This window comes from Rattus norvegicus, chromosome 1 (genome assembly GCF_036323735.1).
Source record: "Rattus norvegicus strain BN/NHsdMcwi chromosome 1, GRCr8, whole genome shotgun sequence".
Lineage (NCBI taxonomy): Eukaryota > Metazoa > Chordata > Mammalia > Rodentia > Muridae > Rattus > Rattus norvegicus.
This window is the reverse complement of record NC_086019.1, coordinates 42,984,775-43,007,196: the sequence shown is the minus strand read 5'-3', so window position 1 is coordinate 43,007,196 and position 22,422 is coordinate 42,984,775. Positions and strand designations below refer to the sequence as shown.

Here is a 22,422-nt window from a genome sequence, read left to right as displayed (position 1 = left end):
GTCCCTGAAAGGGGGTTAGGGAGGGCTCAACTAAGAGTTTGGGAAAGCCTCTCTCACAATGAAATTTATTTGTGTGACTGTCTGTGGTACACGTGTGAAGCTAGAGGGCGATACTGAGTGTCCTCCTCAGTTGCTCACCACCTTATTTTGAGATAATGCCTCTCACTGAATATGGAACTCACTGGTTTGTCGAGGCTACCTGTTGAACTCTAGGGATCTGTTCCTTCAGTGCAGGCTGGGGTTCCAGGTGAGCTCTGCGATGCTCACTTTATTATGTGAGCTCCCGAGGTTTGAACTCAGGTCTTCAAGCTTGACTGGCAAGTAGTTGGCTGGCTGAGCCATCTCCCCTGACCTTTAAAGGCATTTGACTCTGTAGAGGTCAAAGGACAGCTTTCAGGAGTCAGTTCTCTCCTATTGAGGGGTCCAGGAATCAAAACTCAAGTCTTCAGGCTGGTGTGCCAAGCACTTTTACCTGCCGAGCCAACTTGCTGGCCCATTTCACTAATTAGTATGGAAATACTGTATGCTAGGCACAAAGGTTTTGCCATCGCCTACCCACATAATGGGCAAATAGTTTGAAGCTGCCCTTTCTAACTGGTTGGCAGAAGCAAAGTTTAATTTCACTAACCCACAGAAAATAGGACCATATACCTAGCAGCAGGACATTTCTAAGAAGGAAAGACAGTGATGGATCCTGACCTACCACTTGCCATCTATGGCTGGGTAAGAGACTTAAGTCCTCTGGGCTTTCATAGCAGTGTGTGTGATTCTTCTGAAAGGACACTGGGAAAGCAAAAGAGTCAGTACACACAAACAGCTCTGAGCACTGCCTGACACATGCAAGTGCTCACTAAACATTAGCTCTGATGATAGTTTTTTATTGCGATTGGTTTAAGCATCCCTTTATTCTCTTCCCCTTTTTTTCTATGCCCCTTTTCCAGGATGCATTGATGAGATGGGTCTCTTTGATGCTAGGCAAATTCCTGAGCTTGCTTCTACACATCCATTGCCTTTTAAAGATTTATTTTATTTATTGGATATACATAAATACTCTACTCACATGTGCATCTATGTGCCAGAAGAGGACATTATATCCCATTGTAGATGGTCATGAGCCACCATGTGGTTGCTGAGAATTGAACTCAGGACCTCTGGAAGAGCAGTGAGTGCTCCCAACCACTGAGCCAGAGCCTTGGGCTGGAGAGATGGCCCAGCAGTTAAGAGCACTGTAAGAGCACTGATTGCTCTTCCAAAGGTCCAGAGTTCAATTCCTAGCAACCACATGGTGGCTCAAACCATCTGTAATGGGATCCAATGCCTCTTCTGGTGTGTCTGAAGATAGCAACAGCATATATATATATATATATATATATATATATATATATATATATATATATATATATATCTTAAAAAAAAACAAAAAACCCAACAAAAACCAAAAAACCAACAAAACAAACAAACAAAAAACCAGAGTCTCACTGTGTAGCTCTGTCAAGGCCATAATGTGCTATGTAGGCCTGCCTACAGACCTTTGAGTGCTGGGATTAAGGGTGTGTACCATTGCACCTGGCTACTTGAATGCATTCTTATACCATGAAACCTTATCCCTAGCTCCCTATGCACAAATTTGTTTTCTAAGTCATAACACATTTTAGACATGGAATCATAAGATATATTTAAGTACACTGTAGCTGTCTTCAGACACACCAGAAGAGGGCATCGGATCCCATTACAGATGGTTGTGAGCCACCATGTGGTTGCTGGGGATTGAACTCAGGACCTCTGGAAGAGCAGTCGGGGCTCTTAACCACTGAGCCATCTCTCCAGCATAAGATATATTTAAAAACAATAATTTCTGGCTGGAAACTATCTGGAAAAAGTTATATATTATATTTGTGAAAAAAGGGATTCTTTTGGAGCCAGAAAGAGAGCAAACTCATGGGTTGAGTAAAGATCTAGGGGAGCTGCTGAAATAGTTCAGTGTTTTCCATAAGCTCGATGACCTGACTCAACCCCAGAACCAAAGGTGGAAGAGAGAACTACTGGCTCTCTAAAATTGTCTTTGGCTTCCACACGGTACTGTAGTACATGTGTGTCCTACCCATCAACACACACTGAAAATAAATAAAAAAAGGATTCAAAGCAAGCAAGCTCACTTCCACGGCAGACCTCAGGATTCACTCAACTATAGCAGGCAGTCTTTGCTGAGAGGAACTGTACAGGGAGCTGAGGCTGTATACTGATGATGGGGGGAAGGGAGGATGGGGAGTTGGCTGTCCCAGCTTGCTAAGTGGACCAGTGCACTTCACATGAACTGCACCACCGCTCCATCACTGTCTTCAGCTTGGATCTGTGATCTCAGGAGTTTTGGGGGAGGATTTATGGGCATATTTTACAAAAAGTGCTGCCAACATTCCCCACCGTGGTTGTAATATGCCATTAACTACTTACTGCCCAAGGAAAAGAACTCTGAAGTTCTGGTTGGGAAAGCCACTTCTGTTTTCCTGCACAGAACAGATTCCTCTTTTTTCTAGCAGCATAGCCCCAGTAGTGGATTTTTTTTCCTGAAATCCTTCCTACCCCAAAGACACAAGCTTCCAGCTTATGCCTCAAAAGAAAAACCAGGATCTTCTATAAAAGCGGAAAGGGATTCCCTTCGTCGTGTGGGGTGCAGTTTCTCTTCTCTCTCCCTGCCAAAATGTTCCCAACCCTCAAACAGAAGTACATTCCACTCCTTATGACAAACATCAAAATGAAAACAGACTCCAGTGTCAAACAGCTTTGGGGGGAATCAGTTACAAGGACACTAAATAGTGAAGAACTTATAGCTACCCGTGCAACGACTTTGATTTGTATGGAAGGCACTCAGTAACTTGGGAAGGAACATCAATGACCTCATGGGCTTGGGAGCTATGCTCAATGCTCTCTCAGTGGAGAGGACTGAGGGGGTGAGTCCTTGTAGAAGACACACTACAAATCAGGTCACAATAGACTTGCCCCTTGTTTTTTGGAGATGGGCGGTCACAGTGTAGCTAATGTAGCTCAGGTTGGCCTTGAGGCCTTCCTGCCTGGAATGAGAGGTAAAACTTGTCTCTTAAAGATGAGTGACCTTGGGCTGGAGAGATGGCTCAGGGGTTAAGAGCTCTGACTTCTTCCAGAGGTCCTGAGTTCAATTCCCATCAACCACATGGTGGCTCACAATCATGTGGAGTGGGATCTGGTGCCCTCTTCTGGTGTGTCTGAAGACAGCTACAGTGTACCCACATACATGAAATAAATCTTTAAAGAAAAAAAGATGAACAAAGTGGGAGAAATGTGCACTGCTTTCTATAAACACAGGCAGGGGAGAGAAGTTGTCATCTGCCATTGTGACTATGGCTTTGATCTCTCAGCCCTTGGGACCCCTTTAAATAGAATTGATGGAGAACCAGGTTAGTGTTCCAGTGGCTTTGGGCTGGCCTTCATCACAGCTAGAGAGTTGAGAATGGGAAATTAAAATGTATCATTGTACAGAGCAGGCCTACTGAGAAGGGCCTCAGCCAGAAGATGCGTCATCTTCATGGACACTGACAGCTCTACTAATTGGTGTTGATATAGTCTGAGACAACTTTCGAGGCTTCTGGTCTACGGTGAATGAGCAGCTCTGAGTTAGAATCTGTAGCACATCTGTGAAGGCCAGACACGGCTGCTGTTCCGATCACTGGTTGTGCATGTGACATAGGGGAGTTTGAGAATGCGCAGGCCAGCCAGCCTTGCCAGCTTCTCAGGTAGTGAGGTCTATGCATACTCACGAGCATGTACCCCCCGTCCCCCAACACACACACTGCAACACAAAACACAATGAACACATATGCTCACATAGACACGTTGATAGTAAAAAAAAAAGTCTGAAATAACTAATGCAATGAACGCATTGACACAAATTACAGACAGAAAGGTGTAATGCTCAGGGTCCCATTTTGGTGCGTGGGGTACTGTATGAATACAGGCATCCCACGGTATCTGCAGGAGACTGGTTCCTGGGATGCGATCCCTACTTATGGATACCAAAGTCCACAGGTGCATAAGTTCTGTCTGTGAAATGCTGTTGGACTTACAGATAACCTACAAGATCCTCCCCTACATAAATAGAGCCTATTTCTAAATTCCTTACAATATTTATAGCAATGTAAAAAAGGTCTAGACAGTTGCTATTCTGTGCTGTTTAGGGAAGGATAAGAGAAAATGTTTATGCATGTTCAGCACAAACACTAACAATGAACAAACAAAAGAACCCCCTCACCCCCAGTATCTTCCACCCATGGAAGTGAGAATGCTTATACATATTTGGTGGTTCTCCTCAGTTGCAGTCCTGAGGGCTCCTAAAACCCATGGAATTTCCAGAGTGACGAGAACATTTTTTATTAGTTCTAATATCCATAACAATGTCTTTCCATTAACACCGCTCTCATGTTAACAAGGCAACCGCACTGGGGTTCCTAGAGAGGCATAAGAAGGGTCTGGTCACAAGGAAAATCAAATGCTATGGAGCCAACTCGCTATAGGAAAATTCACATTTTTTTTTCCTCTTGTAAGAGGCCTGAGACATCAAATTCAAACTCAAAAATCAAAAGCACTTCTCTACATTTGAAATTCCTAGACAACCTTAGCAGGTCCCGGGCAACAATGCCATAGGCAATGGTCCAGGTTCACACTCACCTCGGTAACACTGACTTTCAATTAGAATACTGGCTGAAACATTGCCTCCCCTTTACTGGTCCCATAAAAAGGGCTCCATGGGTAACTTACTGATGCCAGAGGGCAAGCTTCGACTGGAGTGAATGCTAATGTACCACTCAAGAGTTGGGTTACATTCTCCTCCCTCTGACCACCGTTCTCTGTGTCTCAGCACATTCCCTAGTTTTTTTAATTTATTTATCTTTATGTTACATGTATTGGTGTTTTGCCTGCATGCATGTCTGTATGATAATGTCAGTTCTTGGATTAACAGACACTTGTGAGTTGCCATGTGGTTGCTGGGAACTGAACCTGGGTCCTCAGGTAGAGCAGCCAGTGCTCTTAACTGCTGAGCTATCTCTCCAGGCCCCACACTCTGGTTCTTAATGCCATAAATATCTCTAAACTCCATCTCAGAGGAGGTAGATTTGAGTTGAAGGGCTCCCATCTCTTCTAACCTTCTCTTTACCTACAATTGTTCTCTTAAGGATAAAATTTCTGGAATGTGGGCAGACATGAACCTGCTTAGGAAACAGACAGTAACAGGACCGTAAGGCAGGCGTGGAGCTCAGTTGTAGAATATTGGCATGAGTTGGTCCCCATCACTAGAAAAGAGGTGGGGGCTAGACTGGAACCTCTAGTCCCATCCACCCATGTACCTCTAGGAAAGGCAGGATGGGGATTGATCACTACATGCACTCTAGAATAAACTTGGAAGACTTTGAGCATGGTGAATACCATAGGAACAGATGCTCCAGCAGTCAAGGCCCTTCCAGACAGCACCTGACTCATCTCGTCTTCACCCATCTCATTCACAGCAATCAGAACATGACCCCTAGCAGTCGGGCATGACCCCCAGTTCTAAGTCATCCTAGCAGACTAAGTGAAGCTAGGAAGAGCGTAGTAGAACAATGGTTTTAGTCGGCCAGTCATTCAGAGGCCCAATCACAAGTATCTGAGCCTCATCCTATAGCATTTAACAAGATCTATAGGTAGACAGTCTCAAAATAGAATTACAGGATGGAGTTGTACTTGGTATTCCCTGGTTTTGAACTTGTCATGCACATACTCATAGCTGGTCAGTGTTTATTTTAGAAGCAGGATGACAGCATACTTCACTTTGCTTCTTCCTCTATAGTGGGATCCCTGATATGTAGCTTCCTGTTTGAACACATCAGTAAGGCTCATGAATTTGGACCTGGTTTTATGGCAACACTTAGTTGGGTGAGGAGTACCAGGACAGATAGGATTTGTGAACCCCCATAATCCTGTACTCCTAACTCCTTAGTTAGACTATTATAGACTGTTTTGAACTCAGGATTGCAGTGCTGGTGAGATCATCAAGGCAGAAGGCTCCTAAAGGCTCCCTCATCCACCGTGAAGTTATGGTCCTACATGGAGTGTCTCACTGCAGCAAGGTGCACAGAGCTGAAACCAAGAGACGAATGGGGGTGGGGCAGGGGGGTGGGGAGGCGGGGGATCGGGCTTGGATTAACAGGAGACACTGGGTAAGGTGATCTGGTAGACTAAGAGCTTACCCAAGGGAAGCACATGTAACATGCTTCATCTGGGTGTAGCGGGAGGAACGAATGTGTGTGCTTGCCAGAGAAATGGAGCATTCGGAGAACAAGCATTCTCACAGCATTTCCCCAAGGCTGCCACTCTCACTCTCATCCTGGGAAAGTCTTGGGAGCTGCAGTAGCTTTGTATTTCGCGGAGAAACAGATATGTTTGGAAAATGAAAGGTGAATGTTGGGAGGTACAAACAGACATGGGTGCTATCCTACTCCCCACAACTGATGCTAGGAGAGGGAGTGCCCAGTCTCAACTGGAGTGACATCACAATGGTGCAGTGTCTAAAACTCCCAGCCCTCAGTTTCTTTTTTAGCCAACTCGAGTACCTTTACTAATGGATGACCCGGGAAGCATTCATGTGACTACTTTGTAAGTTCTTACAAGGGGCTAGTGAAGAGGTTCTCAATTTGTTCTGGGTCTTCTATAGTCCTGATCATTTAAACTGATATAAATTATTTTCCTAAACCCATTTATAGTTGTCCTTTGATTTCCCATCACTGAGTTGAGCTAGGCCAAATAAAACGCTCTGTACGTTCAGTGATCATCAGAGAAGGCAGCAAGAGTGGTTTAGTGGGTTTAGTGCATTTCCTATTCAACCGACCATTTAACAGACACATACTCAGTTCAGCTTGTAAAAGGCCATGAATTCCAGATTCGATCAGTTAAATTTCTCCACTTACCATCATCCAAGTTTTACAGAAGGATATTTTCCTACGAGTTTATCTTTTCGTTTTCATTCATTCTTCCCACTGAGCCCTCCGGAAGGCTCTGAGGGTGGCCTATTATTTTTTGCAACATTGGCATTTTTGGCTTTAATTTTATTTCATTTGCATAAATGCCCCCTCCCCCCACCAGCCTCCTGCTTCTGATTAGAGGCTTCTTGGCAAAGTCTGTGAGTAAGGAAGTGTGATAAAGAGACACAGACTATGACAAATCCCGGAAGCAAGATGACTTGATGGGTGTCTCTCAGGCACTCGCATGAACGAGGGTATATTTTTGCTAACATTCCTATGCCTGGAATCCAACCCCAAACCCTGGGGAATGAAAACAAGGAGGCTGTATGTGGAGGTGGGAGAGAACGGAATTAGATCATATCAATCACTAGGGAAAACAATAGGTTCATCAAGCTGATTGCAGGGTGGGCAGAGAGTAGCCACATAGGCAGAAAGCAAAAGAACAAATGTTCAACTCCATTATGGGATTACAGTTCAATGGGAGAAGGCTGGGCGAGCATGTATAAGGCTGGATTCCACGCATCACAGAAAGGGAAGTCTGCCACTCAAAAGGAGGAATCATCTTCCTTCTCCTCTCTCTATTCCCCCACAGTCCAGGTTGGCTTTGAACTCATGATTCTATTGTCTCCCCACTCCTGCTCCTAAGTGCTGGGATGTGCCACCATGCACAGGTAACAAGGGAACTGCTGTCATTTAAAGTAACTCTACTTATTCACAGTTACTTTAATCACAATGAGTCACAGAGCTTTCTCCTCTTTTTGGTTAATAGTTTTTGGAAACTGAGGACACCAGTCACCTTCCTCTCCCTTGGACATACCATGCTGAAAAGACGGGAAGGTCTCCTTTGTTTCTGGCCAGACACCTGGGATTTCCCGGAAGGAGGCATGCTGCCATGCAGGCAGAGAACACCCTGTCAGTACACCACGTCAAGAGGAAGCAGCTGATGCAAGGGCCGTGTCTGAGGGAAAGCAGGAAATTCTGATCTTCAGATAGGGAAGTGAAACCTTGAAGGGTAGGGAAAAGGAGGGACCTGCCAAGGGCTCAGCCAGGGGCTAGAGGTCATAGGGATCAAGCCAGAGCAGTAGCTGATTCATTTCAAACTCGGGTATAGATGCCAGGAGCTGGGGGCACCAGAGAGGGGAAGATGTTTTGTTGAGACTTTTGTGAAGCAGGCTGAGAGTTCCTCCACTCATCTATGAGGCAGGAGACAGGGGAGAGGGGTGCAGGTGATTTTGCAGGAAGTACTATGCCCTGAGCTCCCCTGATGGACAACCTGGGTTGGTGGAAGATTAACTCTTTACTATGGTTCGTACGCCTCACTTAGAGCACAGCTTGGGGAGTATTTGATTTTTCACACTGTGTAAATAAAAGTCAATCTTTGGAAAATGCCACAAACCATCCCTCTGATTGAAATCTGCAAGGTCTGCATGGCTTCATCTTCACGGGCAGTGGAACTTAGAAAGCGCTCTGCTAATCATGCGTCCTGAAGCTGAGGGGGTGGGGATGCACCCCAGCATGCTGAAAGAACTTCATCACTGACCTGAATCAGCCCAGCAGGCAGCTCTACATTCAGTACATACTTAGAGTGCGAGGAGGGGAAAATAGAGTTCAATGGAACGTGAGAAAGAACAAACTGGCCATGCCTCTGGAGGGTGAGGCCTGGGCTTGCTGTTTTTACACCCCCTCCCCTTGCACCAGGTCCAGTAAGTCTCCACCCAGTGTCAGCTGGGTATGCCGTCACTGATTCCCCCACTGGCTCTGGCAGCTTCCTGCTTTCTGGGGGCCAGCTAAGGCAATGACATCAGGGGTGCACCTAGTAGCCAGATCTGGCCACCCATAGCAGAGACAAAAGCTACAGCAAGTTGAAGCTGATTTTTTAGTTCTTTGTTCCTGAGACTTTCACTTTGAGATAGGTCCAGCCTTCACTCCTCCACTCAAGCAGAGAATAAAAACAGTGTGTACATGCATACAGAATCATCTTTTTTAACCTTCTCTTTAGGCAGGGCACAGAGGGCATGGACTAGATGACAGAAGGAACCAGATGGACAGCCACAATGCCAGACTGGGTGTCATGGATGTCCCTGCCTTAGCGTATGTTTACCTCATGAGTCTTCTAGACAGTGGCCCTTAGAAATGCCCTATATGGTGCAGACTACCCCGGAAATACCACTAGAAGGCTTAATCTCTTCTGGATGAACTGTAAGATTGTTAGAGCCCAAGATTCTAGGCAAAATTCTCAACCAAAAAGAAAAAAAAAAAAAAGAACAGCCTGCATGTCCTAAACCCCACGGTGTTTTAATAAAAGAATTCTTCCCAGGCATAGTAACTTAAATAATTGCAGCATTTAGAAGGCCGGGGCAGGGGATTGTGAGCTCAAGACTAACCTGGGATGTATAGGGGCCCCTAACCAGCCGTAGAGAAAGGACTCACACTGTAAATTCCTCTGGAGCCTTTGCTCGCAGCCTCGATGTGGTGTCAAAGCAAAACAGTCACAGAAAACACTAACTTCAAATGGACATCTGCTAAGAATTCAAGCGTGGTTGGATACCTCTCCATGCTGTTTTGAAAATGTGTCACTGCTTAGGAAAGCTCTTTGAGAAGAAAGAAGTCCATCGCCCCCTTTCTACCCGGACACTGAATGTAAGAAGGGCCCGGGACTAATTTGCAAAAAAATACTGAACCGATTCAGACATACCACCCTCAGAGAACACTTCTCTTGGGGCCACTCTAGCTTGGTCCCCTTGCTTGAACGCACCGGGCCACCCCTAGGACACCAACAGCAGTCCAAACAGGCAAGACGGAGACATGGGGTCATATCCCACACTGGGACACTCTGACTCTCCCGAAAGTGTTTGGCCCAAGTTAAATATTGTTCTAAATGCTTATGGTTTATCCTCTCCCCGTTTATCATATTTTTCATGTTATAAAAGTGATATATGCTGCTTCATGCTAAGGGTTTGGTATGGCCTTTCTGGTCCTTTCTCCAAGGAATTTATGTTCCAACATCACCTCCCATATGTGGCTTACAGAGAAAATATTTCATGCCAAGTGATTAAACAGGCTTTTTAAGTAATTAAAGGCTGAACCAACGTGATAGGACAGAGACCACCTGCTATATATTTGGTTTTTTTTTCTTTCAGCATGAGATTGTTTTCTGAGAAGTTGTACAGGCGCTTGGGTTCGTCAGCTATTAGAAACTGCCAGCTCCAAGGAACAGAGTAGTTTATAAAATTTGAGGTTGGGAAAAATTATAAGAAAGTATCTGTTCCTTCTGCCCCCCCACCACAAAAAAAAGTACATTTGGAAAATTATTTCTTAGGAAAAGAGGTGGTGAGTGGTGTGCTGTACCAGCTGACCATCTTACATTATTTCATACTTTTCAGTAATATGTTGGGGAAAAATGTATATGTAATGACATTCCAAAAGCAAGGACACATGGGAATGTGTCCCTTAAATTCTTTTACAATAATTCATTTTGTGTCTGGGTGTGTGCATGTACATGTGGAGTTCTGAGAACAACTTCTAGTAGCAGGGTCTCTCCTTCTACCATACCCTGGGATTGAACTCATGCTGTTAGGCTTGGCAGTAAGCATCTTTATCCACTGAGCCATCTTGCCAGCCCAGAAATTCATTTTTACATAGGAACATAGAAAGTTACTGTGGGAAGAAATACTTGGCCACCCTAAAAAAACCGTAGAATGCCTCCCCCCCTGCCCCCCCAGCCCCCAAGGCAAAGTCTTCTGGCCAGTGAGCCAAGGAGTTTCTATAGAAAAGCCTGGAGAGGTGACATGGGCCAGAGAAGCTTCCACACTGGTGATATACTGACCGTTGGAAGTGAGTGTTGTCAACCAGCACCAATGAAAGCAATTACCAAATAGAACGTGACGTGATAGCTTGGACACAAAAATACACGGGACAGCTAGGTGAAAAAGGGAAGTATAGCTAACATTCGGAAGGGACAAAGAAGTGACCCCTTTCTTGAGTTTTTCCATGTGACTTCCCAGCACCAGTTAAACTGAACATGGTTATTACTCCCGAGTGGCCTGGCTTATGTTGGAACTCTTTGCTTTCAAGACTCATGCAGTAGCAGAGTTACAGAAGGGTTTTTGCCACCCTTCGGGACATACCAAGAGGGGCCCCTGCCCCTGTGTTCTAAAGCCTACAGCATTCTGTCTATGTTGGACATTTATTTATCAGAGTCTTTATCAGAGGCACACAAGGGAGGGACGGGATCTGCTTCTTCCCCATGCATGCTGTAAGTACGTATCAATGACTTGCTGAATAAGTGAATGAATGAATGAATCAACGACTGATTTCTATTGAAGAACAGAGAGCTGTTCTGATGGTGAGGTCCCGGAGCAGGGGGCTAGGGGGTAGGGTGGGGTCGAAGTAAATGGCCTTGAATCTCAGATGCCTGATAGCAACTGAATGTGGAATGACTAAGCGTAACACTGATTCATTCTGTGGAGAATTTTCCCACCTGCAGGGGTCAGTTCCCCCTGTGTCGCCCCCTGCCCCCTGCCCCCTCACCCCATTCCTTCTCCTTAGTCATCCCATCAGGAAGTTACCACAATGTCTCTCAAAGGCATGATGAACGTTAGAGGCATTCCCATTCCGGCAGCCTGTGGTAGGGCCCAGAGTGCAGTCAAAGAAAGTAAATTCCACCCTTATTTGGAGATCCTGGCCTCCTTGGGGGAATTCGCCTCGATTGCATATGGCTTCCTGCACTGTCACAGAGAGCAGGCTTGTCACTGCCTCCAAGTGACAGTGTCCTGCCTTCCTGGACCCCCTTTTCTTCAGGCCTCCCTTCCTTCCTGACACCTTAGGCCTAATTGTTTCAGGATTGCACCACGGTGCAGGCAGGCAGGCAGGCAGGCAGGCAGGGACACTCCCTCTGTCCCTGAGAGCAGCCGCAGGAGGAACTGAGAGTAGTGATAATGTCACAGATGGCTCACTCCAGGAAACCCTGCTAGCTGCTGCTGCTCCAGGGCAATTGCATGCATTCATTTATTACAGGTCAGAAGTCAAAGAGCCAGGCCCAGGAACAGGCTGGCGGTAAAGAGTTCACACTGATTTTCCAGGACAGCTTTGGTCTTAGCCTGACCATGGAGGTGGTGGGTGGGAGATTTACCCCCAGGACCATCTCCCTGTCTTCATCTATGTTTCTAAGAGATTTATTTCCTATGTCCTGACCCTACACTCAATTCTCTCTCTCTCTCTCTCTCTCTCTCTCTCTCTCTCTCTCTCTCTTTCTCTCTTTCTCTCTCTCTCTCTCTCTCTCTCTCTCTCTCTCACACACACACACACACTTATACATTCGTACATACACCCAGTATGTAGATTAGATTGACTGGCCTTGGATTCAGAGGGATCCGTCTGCCTCGGCCTCCTTAATCCTGGGATTAAAAGTGAACACCACTGGCTTTTCTTATGTTTTTTTACTTAAAGGAGTATGTGTGATGTCATCCCAAAGGGACATGCAAGATCTGTTGAGGAAGGAACTAGGGGGTAGGATGCTGATTCCCCCAGCTCCTGGGGTGGCTGTTAGGTCCTGGCTAGTGTGAACAGCCAGCTCCAATTTGCCCACAGAAGCACAATACGGTATGTGTGAGACAACGGTGGTTTGTGAATTCGGTCACTGGGCCACACTGCTGCTGAGTCAGCAGACTGCTTTCGAGGCTACTCACTCTCTCCTCTGTCCCAGAAGGAAACTCGATTTGTGCCTCTATGGATCCTGAATACATGATCCGAAATTACAAGGGCCTGGCCCTAGACGGCAGAGGTGTGTTTTCACCCTGCTATTGGCGGGTGAGTGCTTATAAAAGCAGTAAATATCGTAAATTCCTCCCAGCTGTGCGATTTGTAGAGTTGGCAGAGAGTGGTTAAGATGTGACTGCAACACAAAGGAGGAAAGGCTTTGAGGCCCTGTACTCACCATTCCCACCAAAGGGTAAATGAACCCAGCCCCGATGCTGGCTCGGACATCACTGATGGGCAGAATGAAGTCCCTCGGCACCCCCTTTTTGTCAGGTTCATGAGACAGAGAAAGGTGGGTCTTTGCCATGCAGATGGGCAAATTTCCAAAACCCTGTAAGGTGAAAAGAAATTGCATTCACTGTGGTGAGTGCTGGTTTCTTGCACCAGATCTTTGGTTCACACCAGCTCTGCCGCAATTGTGTGCCGGTGCAGGTTTAGCAGGTGCGGTTAGCGGGTGCTCGCAGCTGAGGACCGGATCTCTGTTCATACTGCCATTATTTAGCAGGGGGTGAGGTCTTCTGTTTACTCTGGAGGTTCTCCTAGAGGGGAGGCACGGTGTGTGTGTGTGTGTGTGTGTGTGTGTGTGTGTGTGTGTGTGTGTATGAAGCAAGGTTATTTTTAGGCACCCCACTTGGAAACACTGTAGAAAGTACTTTCTGAGGCTATTAATATTCTGGAAGGAGAAAGGTAACAAGAACAAGGCTCCTAATGAGGTTCTTAGTGTCATTGTCCTGGCCTTCTTGGAGTCTGCTGGGAAGCAAAGGACCCTTTGTGCTGGTTTATGAATCATGGCTATTTGATCTGTGATTACATTATAGGAACTAAGATGAGGTCACTCTTTCAGCCTCTTTATTTTTAAGGACCAAAGTCTGTGCCTGACCCAGAATTCCAAAGGTGAAAGGGGAGGAAGTCACGTGCAGCATTTTACAAAAAGGACAGTGTCTGGGAAGGATGCTGTAATTACACAGCACATAGCGTTCCTTCAGAGACCTTACTAATGAATTGCAACCACATACTCGACACTAACGTGAAGGAATATTCCCGTGGTAGACAGACAGATGACAGAATGTAATTGCTATGATTCAACCTACAACTATTTAGAACATTTTAGAGCATTAGCAATTGTGTGTGTGGGGGGCAGGTGCTGTGTCCTTGAACCCCCTACTTTTACAGGTTAATGAGGATTTTGGCAAGAAAAAAACAATCACAACTGGTACCTAGAATTTCTGATTTTGTAAAATGAGTATTGAAATAATTCCTATAAAATTATATGCATAACCTTTGAAAATTTACTATGAAAATTTTAAAAATGTGTCATTCCATTAACATTTTCCATCATAAATCATATTTTATAATGGAAAAAGGCTATTAGACCACATTATAGCATTAAAGAACATAAACTGTTACATATAATATATAATTTTAAAATATGTAACATAAATATATATATATAATAGTATATAAAATCATATATACTGTACTGCATATAGTATATAACTATATAATTATATAATATACAACATATTAAATATATAACAAATATTACATGTTATCTAAAATATATATAAATATATATGGCTGTGCATGCCTGTAACTCCACCATGATGGGAGTGGAGTGAGTACAGACAGGAAGATCCCAAGAGCATGCTGGCTAAGCAGCCCAGCCAAAAACAGTTACCTTGGGGGCTGGAGAGATGGCTCAGAGGTTATGAGAACTGACAGTTCTTCCAGAGGTCCTGAGTTCAATTCTCAGCAACCGCATAGTGGCTCACAACCATTTGAAAGGAGCTCTGACACCCTCTTCTGGTGTGTCTGAAGACAGCAATGGTGTACTCATCATATACATAAATACATAAATAAATAAATCTTTAAAAATGGTTACCTTTTAGCTCAGTGAGAGACCCTACATCAAGGAAGTCAGGTAGACCACGATAACAGAAAGCACATGACATGCTTTCTGCATGTCTATGCACACATGCACACATGCACACACCCATATGCTCCCAGCTGAGCAAACACACTCTGGCACACAAAGAAGGAAGAAAGAAAAAGCTGGGGCCAAGAATGGAGCTCAGCATTGAGTACAGCCAGAGTATGTGAGGGAGGCTTTTAGTTCTATCTCTAGTACAATAAAAATTAGAACATAACCAGCTACACCAAAAGAACACACGTTCAAATTGCAAGAAAAAAGCATTCTTTTCTCCAGGAGACAGGGTGAATGGAGTCCTCATTACCTCAAATTATGCAGTCGAGTTTCCCACAGTTGGGAACATCACAGGGTCAACAAATCCTGAGTGCAGTGGATAAGCCTCACCCTGGGAAAATCGACTTCATGATTGTAGTATTACCCTTGTCAGGTAAATATACATTTTTTTCTGTTTAAGATTTATTTATTATATGTAAGTACATTGTAGCTGTCTTCAGATACACCAGAAGAGGACATCAGATCCCATTACAAATGGTCGTGAGCCACCATGTGGTTGCTGGGAATTGAACTCAGGACCTCTAGAAGAGCAGTCAGTGCTCTTAACCACTGAGCCATCTCTCCAGCCCACATTTTTTTTTTTTTTGGTTCTTTTTTTCGGAGCTGGGGACCGAACCCAGGGCCTTGCGCTTCCTAGGCAAGCGCTCTACCACTGAGCTAAATCCCCAACCCCTGTTTTTTTTTAAGACAGGGTTTCTCTGTGTAGCCCTTGTTGTCTTGGAACCAACTCTGTAGACCAGCCTCAAACTCACAGAGATCCACCTGCCTCTGCCTCCTGAGCACTGGGACCAACAGCGTGAGACACCACCATGCCTGGCTGGAAAAATTATTTTTATCAAACCCCAGAGAACATTTAACTTGGCACTGATAGGATAGTATTTAGCAAGATATCACACATATTTCAAATAGGATAAAGGAGTTGGAGGGAGAAAGGCCGACAGCATTATTTGTAATTGTAGTGTTCTGACAGCAAGCTGAGATGCTGACTTCTAAAGATTTATTTATTTTATGTATGTGAGTACACTGTCACTGTCTTCAGACACCAGAAGAGGGCATCGGATCCCATGACAGATGGCTGTGAGCCACCATGTGGTTCTTGGGAATTGAACTCAGGACCTCTGGAAGAGCAGTCAGTGATGCTGACTTCTATGTAACAACGCTTAAGCAGGTGGGAGCATCTGAGGTACCAAGACCTTTCAGCTACATGTTCAGATTGTATGTCTGGGTCACGGCCGCTCCCACAGCTCACCAGCCCTTGTCCCTGTCTAGAGGTAGAAGATGGTAGAGCCTTCAATCCCGGAGAACAAGGTAATGAACCACCTGCACACAAACCTCACTGAAGACTCCCATTGCATCCACCTCACCGGCAGCATGCAAGGATATTTTAGATAGTAGAGCCCCACAAGGAGGAGGAAAGTGTTGTAAAGAATCAAAGGCTGACTTCCTTCTGCAATACCGAAGGGACACTTCCCAATGCTTCTGGGTGAGTGAATGGAAGTATACGTGAACGTGGATGACAGCCGTACCACATACACTGGGGAGAAATGGAGGCCAGAGGCTAAGTGCTGACTTAGTACAGGAGCTAGGCTCTGGGTTCTACCCCCGGCACTGCAAACCAGAGCCACATCCATGATCTCAGAGATCAAGGATGCCCGAGTCAGAGAATAGATGTATTTATCACGATGCTTTACCTAATCAATGCTACCAGTGTGACTACTTTAATTGCTGTTGATCCTCAGGTCATTGAGCAGAGTTTAACTAGAGACGGAACTTCCTTGTCCTAAAATCAAGGTGTGCATTTGGAGACTACGAGGCAGTTACCCCACCTAAGAGTACGGGGATCTTGTTTACCTGTTGCGTATAGCGGTCGATTTTGGCCTGTGCCTCAGGAGACAGCTCAATATCCTTGGCTCCATAGACGGTCTGGGCAATTACTCTTATCTTTGCCACGATGGGAAGCTGGAGAAACACAAGTGACAACAGAATCACTGGACTTGACGTGCTTGAAGAAGTAAGGGGAAATCTTAGTGAGATTTTACAGTTTTGACTGAAAATCCTCCCACTGGCTCTTTGTTCTCCCTCTGCCTTCCAAGCCCTGAAATGTTCACATCAGAAGTCAGCTGGTGGAAAGGAAGCCTTGGTGTTTAACCAATGGAAGGCCTTCAACCTAGTTAACCATGTTCATCCATTTCAAGATTAAAATAATGATTTATGCAAAGCAAAAAACATTCTTAAAAACAGTTGGGTTTCATAGACATTAGTGCTGATACGTTTGGGTGTTTCATAGGAGAGCCGACACTGACTCTGGTCACATTAGCTCTGGGAAATCAGGCAGTGAGGGGAAGCTCTCAGAAGACTAGAGGTCAGCAAGTGGCAATAGCTGCAGTGTCCCATACCGATACCCCAGCACCTGGAAGGCTGAAGCAGTACTGTAGGTTTTGAGTCAACCTGGGCAACATAGGGAGGCTATCTCACAGAACTGGAGTGTAGGCTGATGTCTAAATGCAGGTGAGGGCTGGCACAAGTGAGGCCAAGGTCCATGGTTGGACAGTTAAACAGTAGAAGTAAGGTGGGAGAGGAGGGGAAAGGAAGAGAATCAAATGGAGACGGACGACCCAGATCTGGGAGATCTTGAATGGCCCTACGTAGTGTTGTATATTTCATAAGGGATGGATTTCTTTTTTTTTTCTTTTTTTTTTTTTGGTTCTTTTTTTCGGAGCTGGGGACCGAACCCAGGGCCTTGCGCTTCCTAGGTAAGCGCTCTACCACTGAGCTAAATCCCCAGCCCCAGGGATGGATTTCTACAGGGAATTTTATCTTACATAGGTGGGTGGTTTATATCTTTATCAATTGATTGTGAGTTTATTGTGTGGATGTCTTGTGGATAGAGAATTAACCTATAAATCTGACTGTTAAGTTACAGTTTGTTGAGTCTTGATTGATATCACCGGGTAGTTGGGAGGTTATACATTAATTATTAGGGGGCGGTTGTTGGGAGTGTGGACAGAGTTCATGACAAGGAGCCGAGATAGGCCAGTCCCATGCTGGACTTTCAAGAGCCCTGATTTTACCGGGTAGCTGGAACCAGAGAGTTCGCAGCTATTAGAGAGCTGCTGGGAGAGATACTAACCAGAGATAAATTATGGTTAGTTCCGATGGCCCTCCGGTGCTGGAACTAACTCTAGGGACCACGTGGCAAGGTGCCATGCTAGAACAGTCTGGGTCTGAGAGTACGTGGGGGCAGCGTGGAGTCACAGAGATAAAGATACTCTGCAGTGCCATGTGGCCCTACGGGTGCCGATGCTAGCACGGGATAGAAGGTTAAGACTTTTTAAATATTTATCACTACACTAAACCCCTAATAACTACAATAAAATCTCTCAAAAACAAACTCTCAACTCCTTCCAAACAGAACAACCAATGAATCACCTTCAACCAAATAAAAGCAAAGCGAAGGATCCTAGTAAATCAGTGTGTGTGTGTGTGTGTGTGTGTGTATGTGTGTGTGTGTGTGTGTGTGTGTGTGTATATATGTGTGTGTGTGTGTGTGTGTGCACGCATGCGCACATGGTATCTGGAAAATACTGGACGGGAAACCTAGGTGTGACCCTGCCGGAAGGACAGCATCACCCACTGTGTAGACACCCTCATGGACTGTGCATAGAAAGGACACATGGTGTATTCTGCTGGCGGGAGAGTTATGTAATAAAGACACCAAAATCCGGTGCTTGCTACCTTCTCAACCCTGATAAAGCCACAAACTGCTTAGAATCATGCTTTTCAGTACAGCAGACTGTGGTTACTGTCAAGTCATTCCTTGGTCTGGAACTTAAATATTGGACCTATAAAAAGACATTTAATAATGGGCAAAACTAGTAACCACATTAAAAAAAATTATCACTAGTAGTTGAGAAAATAGTTATTAAAATAGTAAAGAAAACTAACTCATGGACTAGGGCTGGCTCTGTGGGTAAAGTGCTTGCTGTACAACCATGAGGCTCTGAGTTCGGATCCAGCTCTCACACAGTTACGGCTCTGATGCACCCATACTTGTAGCAGTGCGGGGGTGGACACAGGCTCGCTTCATCTGCCAGCTTAGGTAAACAGTGAGCTGTGGTTTAGTAAAAGACTCTGAAGAATACAAGGTGGAGTCTGGCAAAATGGGTAAGAAGCTTGCTGTGAAGCCCGATAACCTGAGTCCGATCCTTAGGACCCACATGGTGGAAGGAGAGAACCCTTTTTGCAAGCTGTTTTCTGACTTCCACACTGTGGTTTGTGTGAAGACACACTGATGCTGGAAGTTGACAGGGAATACACCGAGGTCAACTTCTGGCTCCCAGGCGAGCACGCATGCGCATGCGTAAGCCCATTCCTCCTCTCTCTCCCACTCTCATCTAAGAAACAAACCACACTGACAACAAAAATATGAACGAAGCCTAATTCCTACACGTTAAGTGCCAAGTACAGGTGAAGAGGCAGGAAGTTACACGTCCTTGCCTCAGTTAGAGGATTGGGGAGGGCACCAGCTGGCTCATCGCTGAGGTAGCCTCTCCTCACTTTGAACAGTCCCTACTGCAAGTCCAACCTCCCCAGTACATACCTCAGCATGAAAAACCCCTGCTCTGGGGTTGGGGATTTAGCTCAGTGGTAGAGCGCTTGCCTAGCAAGCACAAGGCCCTGGGTTCGGTCCCCAGCTCCAGAAGAAAAAAAAACAAAAAAACAAAACAAACCCTGCTCTGTATACACTGTATGGTCTGCCAAGAGACAACCCTGCTTGAGGTATCTGCACCCTATGTCCTTGCTTCCTTCTCCCTGGCTTCTGGGATTCCCTCTTTCCCTATCCTCTTCAAACATCGTGTTCCCTGAAGCTCTCAGGTCTACCTTGAAGGCCACCTCTCCCACAAATCCTTTAGGGCAGTGGGTTTTCAACCTGTGGGTCATGACCCCCTTGTGGGAGGGGTCACGTTTCTGAATATTTACATTACAGCTTACAACAGAAGCAAAAGTACAGCTATGAAACAGTAATGAAATACTATTATGGTTGGAGGGTCACCACAACACAAGGAAGTGTCTGAAAGGGTCACAGCATTAGGGACATTATTACTATGCACCAGCGTTCCCTTCTTTGACATTGGGAGCACCTGTAGTGTTCTTCCCCGATGGAGGGGTTTGCTGGCAAGGCTCATGATGCTTCAAAGGACTGATGGATTCAGAGGTACTGATAGATTCAAGTGGCTTTTACAAACCACACACGATAGGAGATCCCACGTGAGTGCTCATCTCTGAAAAGGGACAACTAATTACTAATTACTCGTTACTTTCCAGCATGGCAGAATGTGGAGCCAGAGGTCAGGGAAGTTGTTTCTGTCCCAGTGTCTGAGGGAGAACCTCTGTTATCGCAGCTGCCCTGTAGGCATAGACTCTGGGAGCTCAGAGCAAGAACAACGGGTGTGGGAACCTTACAGAAAGAGCTGTGGCATAAATGCGAACAGAGACAAGCTTGAGAGTAGTGTTGTTTTCAATACTGGGAACTGAACTCCAACTACACAAATGCTTCACCACTGACGCCAGCCCGATTTCTTTCTTTTTCTTCAGACAAGGTTTCAGTAAATTGCTCCAGTTGGCCTTGAACTTATGGGTAGCCTAGGCTAGTCTCACACTTGCAAGCTCGGTCTCAGCTTCCTGGGTAGCTGAGATTAAAGGACTATGCCATGAAACCCAGTACACTTCTAACATACACAGCTCAAAGCTCATACACTTCTAACATACACAGCTCAAAGCTCATGTTAGCTGAAGTAAAGATGGGCTTCAAAGTCTCTGAGGTTAAGGACTGTAGCAGATACTTTTTTCAACCATGTCTCTCTCTCTCTCTCTCTCTCTCTCTCTCTCTCTCTCTCTCTCTCTCTCTCACACACACACACACACACACACACATCATCTGTCTGTCTGTCTGTCTGTCTGTCTGTCTGTCTGTCTGTCTATCTATCATCTCTCTATCTTTCAAGCCAGAATTTCTCTGTGTAGCCCTGGCTATCCTAGAATTCTCTCTGTAGACCAGGTTGTCCTTGAACTCACAGAGATCCACCTGCCTCTGCCTCCCTTGTGTTGGGATCAAAGGTGTGTGCCACCACCGCCCAGCGGTACTTTTCTTATTAGTGTGACTAAGTATCTGAAGAGAAGCAACATAACGTTGGGTTCCTTTTGGCTCACAGTTGGAGGGCATGCATTCCTCGTTGTATGAAAAGACCATTGACGGAGTGCATCATGATACTTGATACATGGATGCCAGCACCCACCTCACTTTCTCATTATGATTCAGTCTGGGATGCCAGTCCACGGAATGGTGTCAGCCACATTTAGACTGGGTCGTCTTACCCCAGTTAACCCAATCAAGATCCTCCCTCACGGACATGCCCAGGGGTCTGTCTCCTAGGTGCTTCTAGATCCTGGCAAGTCGACATTATTAGCAACCATACCATCTATTTACCTAAGTTACTCCAGCCACTGGGGTGGACAGTAACCCTTAGTATTCTGGTGAGCAAAGGATGACACATTTCCTGTCATCTAAGCACAAGCTCCTGGGTGTGTAGGGGTTCCAGAAGAAACAGGAAAGCTCAGATAGGGAGGTGCTGGGGTAATAGGACTTGATATAGGAACCGTTGATCTCACTTCCTGCACAGCACATCACCACACAAGGAAGTGCTTGCTTCAGACACTATACTGAAACTACCACCATCTCCCTCTGGTCAACAATGTCATGGGTCCAGAGCCGGCAGGTAAAGGTACTTGCCAACAAGCCTGACAGGAGTTGTATCTATGGGACTCAAATGGTAGCAAAGTGAGAACTAACTCCTGACATTTGTTCTCTGCCCTACACATGTGCAACACAGACATTCCATGGTGGTGATGTGGGATTTCACAGGACAATAGAGGATAAGAATTCTCTCATCAAGTATAAGGACAATGCCGTGGGGAGGATGTCAATCATCAGGAACCCTGGTCCTTAAGCGGGGAGAGGCAGTTTCTATACATCTTTTCACTCGAACCTTCTGTAAGCATGAGTGTGGCTATCTTTTGCCAATAACTAATATCTTCCTTGCTAGTTAGTGTTTACTGGAAAGTGCTTTGGGAATACCAAGTCCGAGCCAGGCTGACTTTGTGACCTATTCTAAATGGGACTTCAATAGAATCCATAGTGGGAGGCAAAACAGGAAGGGGAGAGCATAGGGGAAGTCTCTTCCCCTCGGGTTCTCGCTGTCACAGCTGCGTGGCCCTCAGCAGGCACTCCAACCCCCTGAACTGGAAGCCCCAGGCCAAGGTTCTGAGAGATTTCTCCTACAGCGTTTAACAAGTAAATAAATGAAAACATCTCTGTTAACTCACCGCTTAGGGTTAGTGTGAAAATGGCCCCATCGGAGTGCTACCCTCCCCGTGGTAGGACATATATTCTGTGTCTTCAGCAAAGGAACATTCTATTATTTCCTTGCTTGGTTGTGAAGAGAAGTATAAACTCTGGTGGAGCAAGCCCAGTCTAAATGATCTTTAGCTGAACTAAGATTCACTTAAGCTGCTTTGAGGCAAAGGATGGCTTTTATGAAAACAAATAAAATGATAAAGTAAGTTATGAGTGTTTATTCATTTGTCAACATTTCCCTG

The 22,422-nt window shown here is 45.5% G+C and overlaps 1 protein-coding gene and 1 non-coding gene across 2 annotated transcripts in view; both read right to left on the bottom strand.

Moving 5' to 3' along the window:
* The window catches only part of Mthfd1l (methylenetetrahydrofolate dehydrogenase (NADP+ dependent) 1-like), a 188,890-nt gene that overhangs the window by 31,117 nt on the left and 135,351 nt on the right, over nucleotides 1-22,422 (bottom strand). The window contains exons 25-26 of the mRNA NM_001108462.2: nucleotides 16,618-16,725; nucleotides 12,961-13,113 (exon numbers count right to left, since the gene is read on the bottom strand). Of these exons, the coding sequence (NP_001101932.2) occupies nucleotides 12,961-13,113; nucleotides 16,618-16,725 (261 nt within the window). The remainder of the gene's footprint in view (nucleotides 1-12,960; nucleotides 13,114-16,617; nucleotides 16,726-22,422) is intronic.
* Nucleotides 14,986-15,147, bottom strand: LOC120100178 (U1 spliceosomal RNA). The gene has a single exon (XR_005499969.1). It is a non-coding gene; the product is annotated as a U1 spliceosomal RNA (small nuclear RNA).